Here is a 15,948-nt window from a genome sequence, read left to right on the forward strand (position 1 = left end):
CATTCTACACTAGCTTCACTACTTATCGACCCCCAGTGTGCGGTGCACCATTTCACGACAGCAGAAACCAGCGGACAGATCATTGGATGCTACTTGAAATGTGCAACCCACTTGTGGCCGCAGCTTGTGCCCTTTTTCAACCCAGTTTTGGGTTTTTTCGACCCAATCCAACTCTAATTATGCAAAGTTACTGCGCCGCGAGAGCGAATCCCCTTAGGGGGGGGCATTGTGGAGGGCTCCCAGGCCGCCCAGAGAGAAGCCATTGTCCGGCGACACGCGAAGAAGAAGAAGATACCGGTTCCCTCCGTTCCGCCGTAGAGCGCTCAGTAAATACGCCCGGCCCATAGCGTCCTGGCGACCGTTATGTGGGGCTTTCGTTTTAGTTAATTGTGGCAATTTTTTATTACACAAAATGTCCAACCCACCGGGCCGGGCCTCGTCGGGGGCTTCCACATTTCGCTCCATTGTTGTCCGCGCGGACGGAGCAGCGTCGTTCCAGTTTTCTTCCTCCCGGCGCACGGCCGTTTGCGCAGCCTTTTCTCAACTCCATTTTTCACTCCCGGCTCGCTGCCCGGCTCGCTGTTGCGCCATTGTTGGTGGTGCCCTTGTGCATAAAATCAGCCCACCAGCCCACCGTGCGTGCGTGCCCGCCCCCGGCGTCCCCGGCACGGGCGTCATCCGGATCGGTTTGTAAGGCATTAGGCTCCGGCAGGGCGAACGCATCGGTAATGAGAAGATGCAAATCGATGAGCGCGAGAGCGTGCACACGACACGGCCAGGGCCCGGCCCGGCCCGGCCTGGCCAGTCGCTTTATTTGAGCGGCCACTTTTTTATGCTGCATCTTTTATTGCAACGCACCGCTTGCATCACAGAGATGCAACGGCCGGCCGATAGGAAGTGCAAGTGCAGCGCACGGCGGCGTTTGGGTTTATGTAACGCAAACAATGCGACCGGACAGGGCGTCTCTTTTTCTCTCTCTATCTCTCTCTCTGTCGGTCGTATTCGCGCAAGCTGATGACGTCCGCCACGAGGGCGTCCTCTGGACAAAAAAGTGGGAAGAAGCTTTACAAAAGACGGAGTGGAACGCGGCCACTGCAGCCAATAACTTCCAACGGTGCACTTTTATTGTACCCTTAATTTTCGTGCTCTCTCTCTCTCTCTCTCCTGGCCAATAGAGGAGAAAAAAAGACAAATGCATGTGCTCAGCTCTTCTGTTTTCGTCTATCAATCCACTGGCGTATTGTTGAACGTTATTTTTCGACTCATTATTGAACAAATAGGGTTTCTGTGGCAACACACTACGATCATTCAGCGACCGTTACACATACGACACATTGATGTGTTTTGCATGAAAACAATAGTCAGTTTGGTGCTCGTGAGTTTTTGGTGCTGCAAGCGTGGCTCACGCTGTGCGTTAACACAAATCGACACACAACGACGAAACGCGGACCATGGTTACATTGCGTTACGTTACGGTGCGCTTGTAACGGGTGTGATGGTCTCCTGTGACTGCGCCTCAACTGCTCGACAACATAAAAGCTTAACCGAAGTGGCCAAAGTATGTACAAATCAAGTGACAGAAAGTAGCGAAAACGAAAGGAAATTAATATAAATGCACGAGTAAATAATAATTGTTAAAAAGAAGGACAAACAAACAAAGGAAATGAAAGAAAAGAAAAGAACTCCACAAACACGGTGCGTGTCCGTCGTCTTACCGGCACTGGTTCGCGCTTTCGTCCTTTGCGGCTTCATGTGCGGGCTGTTCATGGCGGGTCGGGGGTTGGGCTGGCCGAAGGACGCCCCGTTGTGGTGGTACGCACCGTACCCGCTCGTGTCGTAGCCCCCCGTGACGTACGCCGCCGATTGCCCCGCACCGTCGAACAGCCCGCCACCGGAAGTGTTCGGCCCGACGCCGTGCACGCTCCCGTGCGGCCCTCCGGGGCCACCACTGCCACCGCCGCCGCCGCCGCCGCCGCCGGGTCCTCCGGGGCCACCGTGACCGGGCGCGCCGGTCGGCGCCCCACTACCGCCGCTCGTACCTTCTCGCTGCTTTGGTTGGTTTTGGCCTCCGGTTCCGGCGCCCCCGCCACTCGATCCGTTGCCCCCGGTGAGGCACGGTTTCACGTCCAGCCCGCAGCCGTCCGTCTGCCCGCCGCCGCCCCCACTGCCACCGCCGCCACCGCCACCCCCGCCGACGCCCTGGTTCGAGCTGACCACCTGGGCCTGGTGCATGAACGCGTTGATCGTCGCTTGGTACTCGGCCGGCGCCGTCTGCACCGAGTCGGGCGTCGAGTCCTTGGGCGGGGTCGGCGGGAACGAGAACAGGTGCTGCCCGGTCTGGGCGCCCTGCACCTGCGCCAGCTTGTCCTGCGGATCCTGCGGGCAGGCGAACGGGCTGCCCCAGGCGCTGCCCGAGGCGATCGGCTTCGGTGGGTCACTGAGCCACGACAGGGGCCCGTGGAAGTGGGGCCGACACACTTGCGGTGAAACGTGCGACGTGCTCATGCGGGATGCTGTCGGAGGGAGAGAAAGACAGAGAGAGAGAGAGTTGAGCAAATGTGATAAGAAGCTGGAACCCAGTCAATGTGGTAATTGAATTATTGTTGGCTCACAAGGACATTTTTTGCATTGTTTAACGTAAAGTATATTCACGATTATATAGTTATTTTCACAATTTGTTAGGTCATTCGAAAATCGCTTTCTGACAATGGAAAGCAATCGTTGCCACGTCTCTAACAATACGATTTGAGTTTTATCGAATTTTGATAGCTCGCTGTGAACCATTTTCGATCCTGCAGGACTTTCCTTTTTATTTTGGAGTCTTGTCGACGTTGTCAGAATCTCCACACTATTTTCTTACTTTTGTAACATCGTCCAATGTCCTGTTCGTACTATCGTTCGCAAAAGAACTTGGCAGTGCTCGGAATTTTCAAACAGAACCGATCATGTCGGCTGGCCGGTAGATCATCCGTCTCTCTGCAGCGATTGATCTGTTTCTAAACGAAAGACGTCACTTCGAACCCTGACAATTGCATCAACTTGAGTGCAAAACATTAATCAAAGCTCAGTTTATTTTAAAAGAAACAATAATTATAATAATAACCGTCTAATCCTGTGAAGGTTTTCCTCTACTCAGTAACGGAAGGTAAGAGGAACATTTGAATGGCATGTTTTTAACTTAAATATCTTTTGAGAATGTTTTTGAATAAATTTCTTCAATATTTCAAGAGCTTCGGTTTTTCTGTTTAAAGCATTCCGAATTCGGTCAATCACCCATCTGAGGCAAATGCCTTGGATCCGTTTCGGGAAGGATTCGGCTTTTTCTTTCTTAAATTATTGCTTCCGTCGCCGGCGCAAATAACACCAAACGCAAAGCACAAACCCCTGCGGCTGGCGGCCCGCCGTCTTTGACGCACAGAGAGAGAGAGAGGACCACTGCCCACTGACTGCCCCCCCTTTGAACTGGTGTCCTGCGATCGAGCGATCGAGCGATCGAGGAAAGTATAATTTCTCGTCATAACGGCGTCGCCCGTCCCGTCTGTGGTTAATGGGAGGAATTATGAAAAATGCGGCTATGCTGCGCCGGCCATTTCGCTCCGAGCAAACATTGTCGAGCGACGAGAGGGAGCGAAACAATGTGGCAACAGCGGTTGCGCCAGCGGTAGGAAAAGCCGCCTTATTTCCAAGCCGCCCTGCAAAGGCGATCGTTACGGGCCCGCCGTCGATCGAGCGGAAGGAAGCCGGTGAGCAAAGGGCTGGTGCAGGGACGCTGTAGGCAAACCATACATCACCGATCGACGGACGGAGTTCGCAGTTGGCGCCCCCGGGGAAAAGCGTTTTGGTTTTGCGATTTTCCAACCGCCTTTCGAACGGCTCACCGAACGCCTCCATCAGCGTGCCGCGAGGAGGAACCGCTGCTGTCACCCGGCGATGCGGTGGGATCACCAGCCACGGACCGGCGATCGATGCCGGTGGCACCCGAGGCAGGTCGGGGTGGAGCGGAGGGGTGTCCATAAACCTGCCACACTCTGACAGATATTTGCCGCTGCCGCTGCCACCGATGCCAGTCGCGAGGCGAGTTTGTGTAAGGGGAAACGGAAGGGTTCCTGGGAAGCCGGGTGAAGGAAAACAAAACGGGGGCCCCTCACGCGGGGCATGAAATAAAAATTTATGTTCAATAATAATAAATGATTATAATTTTTAAAGCGAAAAAAGTGTACACCTTGCGCCGCTGCAAGTGCTGCACTTAATGGCGGCTTGGCCGCAGGACTTGGCAGGACATGGCCCGGGCCCGGGATAGCAGGCCAGGCCGCAGCAGCCGGATGCAAATCGGCACCAGATTTCGATCGGGCGTGGAGGAAAAACCCATAAATTCCAACACCTCCATCGGGGCCGGTGTCGGTGCGTTCCTTTCGCTTCGCGTTCGGCCCAAGTCCCCACCGACGCCGGACGTCAGTCAAGTCGGGAGGATGTCAAAATAGAGTGATTGAAATTTATCTGATTTACCTGGCCCGGGCTGCGGTCCGAGGGGAGGCAATCACGGGCCGGCAATTGCTGCCGGTCCCGGAACGCGGCCACAATTACGAGCGCGTCTTCGCGGCCAATCGTTTACGCTTGGTCGCTTCATCCGGGCACCAGATTTCGTTTGAATATCATAATCCACCCGGTAATCGGTCGCCGGATCGGTGATCGATTGCTGGAGGACGGTTCGCGCGCGGTTCGTGTTAATCGGATTAATGGGCCCTGTACTTGGCTCGGGAAGCCGCTCTCGTTGGCCGCCAGCAGAAGAGGCTCAGACGCGAAGAATGCTCGACGCATGCAGGACAGGCTTTTCACGCCAACGGCAAAGTGACACGGAAACAGATCGATCACCGCGCTAGGGAGCGACGGGACCCGTGTCAAACGCCGGGTTGGGGCATTAGAACCATCTTGACGGATCCCGAAATAAAAAAAACGGGGGCGATTCGTACCCTCGAGTGGGCTCGAGTGATAAATCAAAGATCGACACCCGGGGGATTGATCGATCCGATCGCCAACCGATGGCTGACCGGATGATGGCACTTGGCACAGGAACCTTCCGAAAAGCCATTTCACCTTCCCACGTCGGAATGCTGCCGACCCGAGGATCGCTTTCAATTAAATGTAATTTGAGCCTTATTAAAACATTGTACAAACTATGCTGCACGCCATCGCCGATTTGAGTCGATCGATACCCGGCCCCGGCACCGGCCCCAGCCCCGGGGACCGTAAATCACTCAAATCGCTGCGCCGATCCGAGATTCCTGGCCAGCAGCCCGGGTCAACATAAAAGTTTATGCGAGACCCCGAACCGAGCCGGGCCGTTTCTGTGTGCACGGCCCACAAATCACCACCCGGATTCCCCGGACAGGTCGATTACTTCTTCAGCAGGCTCCCCCGGTCCCGGTCCCCCCCTAGGTGGACGTGCCCGCCGCCGATTGCCCTGCAGTTGCAAAACTCGGCTGCGTGCTCGGCGGCCGCGCCCGATCGACGGCAACGAACGCCACACGGTAATAATAAATAATAAATAATTATCATAATAATAATAATAATATTATGCTCCGTGCGCCCGTGGATCGATCCCGGTTGACCGGAAGGGATTTGGTCAGTATCACGGGGACCGTACGGTGTTCCATTTCTGTTCCCTTGTTTTTTGCGTTTGGTTTTGGGTTGGGTTTTGCTTCCACCAAGAAGTGACGGGTCGCGTCAGGATCCACGTCAGGTGACTCCTCGTCAATGCGAGCAGTTTACCGTCCCGCGGACCACGCGGGAGGACCTTCACCTTTACTGGGGCGGGACCTAGAAAGACAGCCAGCGTCGGTGTTTGGTAGCGGCCAAGATCAGGTTCACCGGCCGAAACCGGGGGCTGCAGATGATGGAAAGTGTGCGAGATTCGTTCCGTTGCCACGGACATCTCACGGGGGCTGCCGTGCCCCGTGTGATTCATTGATTTATGTGCGTTAAGATGATCGATCGACTTCGAGCGTTTTGGGAAGCAGCAGCAGTGGAGAGGCCCGGAACGGAGGATGAACGGTGGATTAAGGCCGCCAGCAACGGCAGTGAAGGCCACCGGGAGACGGAGCCTGGCGCGATCGTGGAGAGGGTACCTGCGCGTGAGCGCAAGTAGCGTTGGAAGGAAAGTTTGGCTCGATAAATAACACCGAGGCCCACGGAAGACCTAGCACCGTCCGCCTTTGGGAGCAATTGCAACACGAAGTTGGTTTCCGATAGGCCATCAATCAAACGGTGGGTTCGAAGCAGGGGATTTTTTTTTTCTGGGTCCCTGAATCTGTCCCGGGATGGGTGCCTTTGCGTGCCACTGGAGCATTAGCATAAACGTTATCTCCCTAAACCTAGCATTCTGCCTCGTCCCGTGGGCCTCGTTTTGCTCCTTATCCAGCTTCAGTGCAAGCAAATTTAAAGCCGAAGATCCGTAAGGGCACCACTGACTAGCGTCAGCATCTTCCCCGGGCATCAGCTAGCTAGCGGCCGCTAGCCGCACACAATGCTACACATATTTTACAACATCACATCATGTCTAACAAGCGCAAACAATGAAATCATAAAATTTATAATGCCCGGCCCGCGGTCCGCGAAGTGGGGACGATAAAAACACACGAGAACACGGGGTACGTAATAGAGGAAAACAAATGATAAATACCTGTAATAACATTAATACAGCACGCGAAGCGAGCGAGCGAGCGGGGGAAGCGGGGGAACAACGGACCCGGGACGTATCAGGATGTGATAAAGGCAGCAAAAACCGTAGAGGAATAGAGCAAAAACGCGGCCTCGCCACCCGAAGAAAATAACACTCGCCACAGCACACCGGGCTCCTAGTCCGGATGTCAGAAGAAACGGAGAAACGGAGGCCATCAACAGACCCACCATGGACCCGGGGTGCGGTCGAGGGGCACCCCTTCACGGGCCCCCCGACGACGACGACGACGGCAGATACTGATTTGATTCAGAGCACGAACGGACCATTCTCCCGGTCCGTTCCTTGCTCGCTCGCGTACCGTTGCCTGGCTTCCTCCGAGCGGAATGCGTTCCTTGGAGCTTCTCGGGCCACGAAAGCAGGCCTCGTTAGAGGCACTCGGTTTCGTTTTGCTCTCCACCGTTCTCGTCCAGCCCGCTTGTTAGGGGCTCTCGGCCTGCCGTGGTACTCCCCAAAACCGAGGCGCGACCGCTCGGTCATACGTGAGGTTATGATTTATCCCGCCACCACCAAACCAACGGCTCGGGGGCCGAAGTACCGAGCGCCCGCTCCAGAAGCTGCGCCCCCTTTGGGAACGCAAGGACACGTACATACAATTTATTGCTATCAGCAATCGTCCTCTCCGTCGCCATCGTCGCCGGTTCACGGGTGCGCGATCGGCCGTACCCCAATCCCGGTGGGGCTTAGATTTTGTTGTTTTAGGGGCCCACCCCACCCATCGGTATCATTGTTTTTCCAGCGCGCCCCGAAACGCGCCGGAACGGAAAATGCCGATGAAACGTGAACTGCGTGCTGCTGATGAGCGGGTTCGTCGCCTATCTGCCTCGTTAGATCTTTCGTTCGCCATCGCCCGGCTCGCGGACGATCGTGGCACCCGGTGAAGTGACCGGCGGCTCGGGAAATCGGGTCAAGAAACGAGGTCGGGGGTTGAGAAAAATCGCCCACCAGAACAAAAAAAAGAACCTCGATCTCGATCCTGCGAATCGGTGCGGTCCACCTGCGATAATTTCGGCCGGGCACATCTCGCCATCCTTTTTGGCTGGCCGGCCGATCATGCTTATCATTATTTATGATTATGATCTCATCGATGTCAGTTGATTATGGTCATTGGGGAGTGCGCGGTCCGCTCGTCAAGGGGCCGAGAGTGCTCCCACTCCGGGCCGGGGTTATGTTTACAAAATTATTGTTCATTTTATTTTGTACCTCGAGCCCATGGATCAACAGGAGGATCAGCTCGTCAATTGGCCCCGGAACCGCGATACGATGATTTTACGAGACTTTTATGACCGTAAATCGAGGCGTCCACAGGTGAACAGGTCCGAGGACCGCTCCGAAAGGTCGAACAGCTGTCGAACAAAACGGCGATCACCGCCCGTATCTCGCGCGCAGAATGGGCACGGGAATCCGTCTCGCGTTCCCGGGAACCGATCCGCGGCCCGATGCTTATGTTGCGTCCATCTGTTTGGCCCGAAAAACGCGAACCGGCCGGCAGTGGCCGGTGTGGTAGTTGGTCGCTAACTTCTTCATCGTGGCATCGCTCGCAAGCATATCTAGCTATAAAGTGTCAACGATTAATTTGGAAGCGAGATCGCGATGTTCGATCTCGATCGCCGGCCCCGGCACCGATCCACCCGCCGACCCTTCGTCCCCTGGTCCGGCCCGTATCAGCACGATTACGATCGAAATCTATAAATCTACCTCATGGCGCGGTGGACGGCGCGGGGTTGTCATCTTCGATCTCGTTTGCTTTCCCGCGTGTATCGTGTGGCAACGGTGGCGGTGTTCCCGTACACCCCAAAGGACCCTCCCTAACTCCCCACTCCTGGGTCCGATTATCGGCCAGCCCCACCAAAGCTGCACGAGGAATTGTTTAATTAATTCAGTGTTCTCCTCGGATTAGGTCGGCCTCTGCGCCTCCTAACGAGAGCTCTCATCGGTCCTGGGACCGGGGATCAGATTACGGTCCGGGTTCAGCTTCCCGCCATCGTGATGGTGAACAACTTGTTCTAATCGTCATCGGGGACACGATGGAAATTAAACTACAAACTCCGTGCTCTCCACGGTCGCCACGGAACGAGCGCGAAAGAGCCCGATTAAGGCCGGCCGGTGCCAGTAGCAGCAGCCCCGTGAAGTAGCCCCCCTTCGATCATGCGCTCGGCCGTTTCTGCTTTTCTTCCTTCTCGTTTCGCATGCGATCTTGGAGTTCTTGGAAAAAGATGTCCCACAACCCAACCGAGCCCTGGCTGCTGCTTTGGCAGTCGCGGAACCAGATGTGAATCGTGATGACTCAACCGGTGCGGTGATTAGAGCCTGTTGTGATTAATTACGCACATTTCGACACCAGCTGCGCTTTGGCTGCAGCCGAGAGCCAAGCATTCCTATCCGCGCGATCCGGTCAACCGATCGGTCATAAATCAATGTTTCGTTGTGGCTGTGTGTTTCACTTGGCACCGGTGGCCATTGAACCTTTCGCCGGCAGGGAAGCGCCAACAGCGCCACCCAGAAGCCCTTCGCAGGGCCAATTGACCGAAACGTTCCCGCCATTCAATTACACTGCCGGCGATGACCATTAAAACCCGCCATTACTTACTTGCCTGTTGTATACAATGTGATTTTTGTCAAATGCCTGCCACAGATTGTCGATACCGCGCCGGAAACAATCGGCGAAGCACGGGCAGCGGGCGCTTGTACCGGAGCTGGCAAAAACATTGTTCCAAACCGCTTCACCGCGGGCCCCGACTCGGAGCTGTCAGGAGGTGAACAGGCGCATTGAATGAACTGCGCCTCGAATCGCCGGGATCGGGTGGGAATCGAATCAGTGTTTCGTGTCCTCGCGCAACGGTGGACGACAATTACGGCTGCGCCCAACGGCGGCGGTCCCTCCCATTCAATTCCATTGATCCTTCCTTCGTCCGAGGCTTCGGGCGGGGAACGCGTTTTTTGTCAATCGGTGGCATTGGCCACCGAAAACTCCTCCGGGGCCGGTGCGTGATGCGCGTTTGACGAGGCGGCTGGCACAGGACGAATCTTGCACAGCCCGCAGACCGAGCAGTAAGACGACGGATTAGTCGGTGGCTGCTGGAGGTTGCTGGCCATTGTTCGCCACGGCCTCCCGTTCCGGCGGGGACATGTTTAACGATCCGGTTTTTTTACTTTTGGTTTCGGTTTTTCTGGCATTTTCACGATCCCTTTTGCGTCGGCACCACTTTTTTCCTCTCGATTCCCACTTTTCCCACTCTGATTGTGACGATTTTTCACCTGCAACCCCGGGCCGGATGCGAGGTTCGCCGAAGCGCCGATCGCGCATTGAACCGGGCGAAAACAATATTTAAAAAAAACAAGCGTCTTTTGGGTCTCTCTGCGCGTTTTTTTTTCGGTGTTGTTTCAACTAGAAAACATAAGACAACGGCTGCAGGTGGACCAAACAACCACACACGCCAAAGAAAAAAAGCGGTCCGTTCCGATTCCGCTTTGCGCCCTTTTCTACGAGGTTTTCTCCGGGGTCCGCCGAATCGAAAGGAGAACGGAGTATAATTGAAGCATTAAAAACATGTAATTGACCGCGATTAGAGTGGTCCCGGAGGGACGTTGAGGTGGTGTCAAGCCGGCCGGTGACGACGCGGCCACCGCTGATTGACGGAAGCGGATCGAAACGAGGATTCTTTGGCGGTGAGATCGATACGATCGGCGCGATGCTTTCCCACTGCATTGCGTAATTAAAATATTGTTTGATCAACTGTTTTTTTTTTCGGCACCGAGCGCACTTTGAAAAGGAAGAGAAGCAATGCCAAAGTCCTTGCAAAGAATAGACGAAAATATGATTGAATTAAAGCGTGCTGCTGTTGATCATTAATGTTTAATTGGAATTTCAATATAAAAAAGAGTTTTCCATGAAAAGAAAGATAAAAAAGGCCTGCCGTGGTCACCAATGGAAGCAGCGCAAAAAGGTGTATTTCCCATAGGTCTGCGTCCTATATGGAGCCCCGTCCCCTATTCGCGAGGCCGCCTTCCTCGAATGCCCTTGTATAAAAACCAAGGTGTGAAAATGGATTAATTAAGTGGCGATCTGGCCAAAAAGCCCTAGTCGACGGGCATCGCAGTAAACTCCACACGCCCGTCCGGCGATATTAATTAATATACCCACCTTTGGAGGTGGCTTTCGTTAGCCTACCGGAGCCCCGGGTCCAAGGATCTGGCGAAGGCGGGCGCGAACCGGCTCCTCGGGTGGTAAGTGCACGCACTGCCAATTAAAGGATGCTTCCCATTCCGATCCGGGCTGCGTGCAGGGGGAAAACCCATCAGGGAAAACATCGAAAAAAGACGCAGCAGCCGGGAGCGGCGGGGACATGCCTCGCATAGTCTTTGCCTTCCCGGTGCCGTGACCTTTTTTTACTCTCCGCCCGATGATGTGATCGATGATGATCGCACGATACTAATACACTTCGCACGTACACGGGGCCGTTGCAGTGTTGTGGGCAAGGGTTTCGGAATGGTTGCATGTTGTGGCCAGTGCGCAGCAGAAAAGCCCTTTTCAGTCACACCGCGTACCGATGGGTATGATGAATGTTAATTAATAGCACGGCCATGCTGCAACGGTTCCGCATGCTTTCGCTACTTTTCTCTGCGGCCACACGATCATCGTCACGTCGGCCCGGGACCGACCGGCAACCGGTTGGTCCAGTGCGGCCACCACGAGAGCGAGCGAAATAAAAACCGCGATGACCGTTCCCGGAGCGAACCGGGGGGCCGGTTGCCTGGCTGCAACAATAAAATAAAGCCCGCCATGAAATGCGGTTAATTTCTTCATTTATGGTCACTCGGTGGGAAAAGTGGATTGGTTCGGTCCCTTCTTGCGCAGGATCGGATTGCAGGATCGCTTTTTTCATCTTATGTGTTCCGCTTTGGAGTGCCAATTTACACCTCCTAATGATGAGCCCCGATGACACGTGACGAGGACCTGGTTGCGGCGAGGAAATTCAATCAAAAACTTTCGCATGAGAACGCATTAGAGGATCGGCCAAAAACGGTAACGAAAATTATACGCCGATTGTGGAGGTCGATAAGCGAAAGAAAGCATCCGGCGAACCGAGCAAAGTGTCAACCGAAAGGCACCAGGAGGCACCAGCATGTCTGTCAAATCTTCCTTTTTTTTTCACCACCGCCGTCCCGTTGCCAAGTTTATGTGAGTTCTCAGGTCCCATTGTTGCCACCGACTTTTTAGCCCCGGTAGCTCCGGTTGGGCGGACACGTTGCCCGTTCCACTTCCGGGCACTGGTGTTACGGTGGCCGCGGATTGTGGTAATTTTCGGTGACAGTTTCTTTAACGGTCCACGCTTTCTCGTGGCAGGAAGCGGATTGGTGAAAATGTCACCGAGTACGCTCTGTTGGATCTCTGAGACCTATCTTTTTTAATCGTCTTCTCTGACGATTTTTTGGGTTCGGTTCGGAAGAGATAACTGCACTTATTGTTGGACCCCATTCCAGCTGCACTTGTTTCAATTGTTATCTAATGAGCTGGAAGTGATATCCAAACAAACAAATGGCACAAAATAATCGAAACATTGACGCGCGTTTGGACGTGACCTATCAATACACACGTCCCAGCTTCGTCCCAAGCGATCCAAAACCCATCTTAAGACGTGTTCGTTGTTCAAAAAACACTTGCCACGAGCCCGGGCCCGGCACCAAACACCTTTCGGGTCCTTTGCGAGGGGTCCGGAAGAAATCACCTGCCAGCACCTGGCCGGGGTGGGGGGGGGGGACTAAATCGACGGGAACGGGCCCCAGCCCGTACCATCGTCCTTTGTGGCGGAATGTAAGAAAATAAACGAATATTACGGGCGCACAGAGCCGACCAAAGGGCCGCGAGGATTTCTTATGCTTCTGCCTTTTTTGGTGCCTGCATTTTTTTTTTTTGGTTCCTACACCGGAGGGGTCGTTAATTTACGACCCACGGCCGCCAGGAAGGAAGCCGGACGCAACCCAGGAACGAACGGAATCCTTCCATCACCACAACCCAAGAGAAGTCAGTGATCCTTCGTCCGGTGGTTCGTCCTTTTCTTTGGGGTCCTTCTCGTGCGCTCTTAATCGAACTCTCAAATTATTACATTACAGACGGACAGCCGTCCAGCCAGCGAGCGTCCCCAGAAGAGGAAGTAACAAACGCGGCGCATTGTGCGAAGAAGGCTGCGAATGGTAAGAAGCGACCAGCCGACGGGGGTCGCTCCACAGACTTTTAAACACGAAAATATGTATTTATTATCAGCTGAGGCGCATTAGCAGCGTCGGGAGCAGGTGATTGCTCGCTCGCTCGCTGCCCTATTCGAGAGGGTCCGTTTTTGTGCCGGACACGCGGCCATCCAGCTGATCGATTTGTTTGCCTTGTGTACTCGTACTCAAATGAGATTCGTATTTGGAACAGCGCCTCAGTGCGCAAATCCAACGCAAACGAGCCAAGGAACGCGATTTGTAACAACATTGTTTCCGGTTTTGCTACGGACTCCGCTTTCGTGCCGGGCCCAGGTTGAGGATGAGTCGCAACGCCTCAGAACAAACAAACAACCGTTTTGGGTGAATTTACATATAACAGTTTAATTAAACGGTGACCCAAACCGCGACGCCGACTGGGCTTACTTTCGGTTTGCTGCAATGTTGCCTCAGGTTGCCCTCGAAGTCCGTCGCCGCCGCCTCGCTGGCGGGTCCTTTTTTGCTTGCCACCGGATGTACCGAAGAACGACGAAGGGCGAAAATACTCGGTCGATACTCCTGCTCGGAAGCATAAAAAGCAACCCCCCCCCCCCGCAGAACGAGCAATGCAATGTGGGATGATTGTTAAGCGCGGCTTCTGCGGTACGAATCTATCGTCCATTTGCTTTTGCCCTCGGGGGTTCCGTTTCGGAAGCCATTACGGTGACACCCGACGGCCACGAACGCGTTGTCCGGCCACCGTAGAGAGCGTATGTTTCTATGTGCGCTTGACCGGTACCAGGGAACCAGGCGGACAATCACACGCAATTATGTTGCTATGCAAAGGGTCTGGGAATGAATTATTTGGAGCATCGAACCGGGACCGGACCGGAGAGTGGGCACGAGAAGGGACGCAAAGTTTCACTTTCCTCCTCCCTCCCCGTTAATCACTAGCTTCCCGCCGTGCCTCCCGTTCGAGGTTCCACTTTTCGATCACTTCCCGCCCCATTTCGGAAGATCCCGAGGGGCCCCTGCTTTACGGAAGTCACTCCCACCGGCTCCGGCAGGGAGAGAGCGAGTCGAGTGTACGTAAAACAAACATCATTCTGCTGCGCGGCAGGCCATTTTAGTTTCTAATGGGAAAAAAAGGGGGAACGCTACATAAAGAGTGGCTTTATGTGCGGCGCCCGAACAACGACTTTAACCGAAAAAGAAAAACCGTGCCGTGCCACAAAAAACGCCTCTCTCACGCAGCTGCCCTATGCGCCATCTTACGGATCTGGCGGCGATAAGCATCTCCCGGTTGCGCCCAAGCCCTCGGTTCGGCTCCCGTCGCCACCCGTCGGGTAATGACGGGGCGCGCGAACAATGAATCCCTTTTTTCCAGATGCATATGGGTTCTGGCTGTGCGCCCAACCCAATCCTGCCGGGCGCATCCTGGCCGAACTGTATCAACTCGTCAGGGCGTCCGGAGAGTGTCAGCGATCCTTCTCACGAGCCCTCCAGGACCAGGAAATTGCATCAATATGCTGCGATGTGTCACCGTCCCTCACGGTCACGGGCGAGCGGCATAGTCAGTCAGGCGGCCGCCCGTTAAGCCGATTGGTGGCCAGATCGTGCCGGACGAGATAAGGAGCCGACCAAAAACCGTCGTTTACCGGTTGGGCCACCGGTAAAAACCGCGAGCGAGTGAGCGAGCGAGAGGGACAGAGCTGCCGCATACATAAAGCATAGCTCAGGCCATCAGGCCATTCCCTGTGCATGTTTTTTGTGGTTGTAACCGAATCTGAAGGGGGCCACAGTTCGATTGCTTCCTGAAACCTCAAGCAAACATTAGCCCTGCTGACGCCACCGTTCGCGGCCGTGCTGCGGAAAGGGGCCGCAGTGAGCTTCGGGCGGACATTTCTAATGTAATGTACTCCAATCATTACTTTGGAACACACACATACAGCGGCCCAGGACGCACGGCATGGAGTCCTGCCGAGGAGCGAGATAAAATGAAAAATCGAAACGCATCGCTTGGCCGCTTGTTGATCTGCGTGCGATAAGAGATGCCCTGGCCGTTGGTTGATAGGGGCTAGGCAATGGCTTCGGCTGTGCTGGGCTGAAGCTGAGATTGGCTCTCGGGCGGGTTGCATGGGAAGAGGGAACCCCCGACGCAAAGGGTTGCCAGATGGGCTGGGCGATATTCTATTAGTTTAAAGGATAACGAGTTAAATGAACGGCTCAGAGACACGAGCGCGGCCATCGTAGAGAATTGAATTGGAATCATATTACAGGCGCCCAACGGAACGGAACTTGAGACCGTGTTTGAGTGTTTTAAAAAAGAAGCGTCCCAAAGGAATTCATTGGACCAACGGACCAACTAGTAAATGAGTTGACATTGTTTCGTAATTTTTTTATTAATATTAGAACGGCCAAGGCTTTATGACGATTTACATCGAACGATGCTCCGTCTAAATCCGTCCAATTTCAGTTCCAATTCGTTCAATGAAATATTTAACGGCTTTTTCAGAAGACTAGCTTTTTTGAGCCTCTCCTTGTGATCCCGTCGATGGCAGCGTAAATCGATTGCAACTTTACGTGCCCCAGATCCGCGCCGGAATGCACCAAATGAGCCGGTTGGCTAGCTGGGTTTGTTTGTTTTAGTTAGCGTTCCCTAGCGGCCCCCTCAGACCCCAACCACACGCACTCCGTAGCGGTAGTCCCATCCGGACGAATCGATCGGCAGGGCTCGCTTTAAACTCGTCCGCTCCTGGAGTTGCGGAACAGTAGCTTAAAATATTCCATCATTCCACTCCCTCGCTGTTGGAGAACCAACTCATTGCCATTCCACCCCCACCGGCGGGGGCGGGGGAGTGAAAATCAGGCTGCAGGGTGTCAGGAACGTGGTTGTGAAAATGTTGCCCAACACAGACCGGGGGAGTAAGATTAATAATAACCCCGTTGGCCCCCGGTACCAGACGAAGCGAAAGAAGCAAGTGAGCGCCAACGCAACGGAACTACGCACCGGGCCCCAGGAAGTA

The 15,948-nt window shown here is 54.4% G+C and overlaps 1 protein-coding gene across 1 annotated transcript in view; it reads right to left on the minus strand.

The window, feature by feature from the left end:
• Positions 1-15,948, minus strand: part of LOC131209392 (GATA-binding factor C) — a 69,264-nt gene that overhangs the window by 35,398 nt on the left and 17,918 nt on the right. The window contains exons 2-3 of the mRNA XM_058202448.1: positions 2,197-2,513; positions 2,040-2,145 (exon numbers count right to left, since the gene is read on the minus strand). Of these exons, the coding sequence (XP_058058431.1) occupies positions 2,040-2,145; positions 2,197-2,513 (423 nt within the window). The remainder of the gene's footprint in view (positions 1-2,039; positions 2,146-2,196; positions 2,514-15,948) is intronic.

This window comes from Anopheles bellator, chromosome 2 (genome assembly GCF_943735745.2).
Source record: "Anopheles bellator chromosome 2, idAnoBellAS_SP24_06.2, whole genome shotgun sequence".
In the NCBI taxonomy this organism is placed as follows: domain Eukaryota; kingdom Metazoa; phylum Arthropoda; class Insecta; order Diptera; family Culicidae; genus Anopheles; species Anopheles bellator.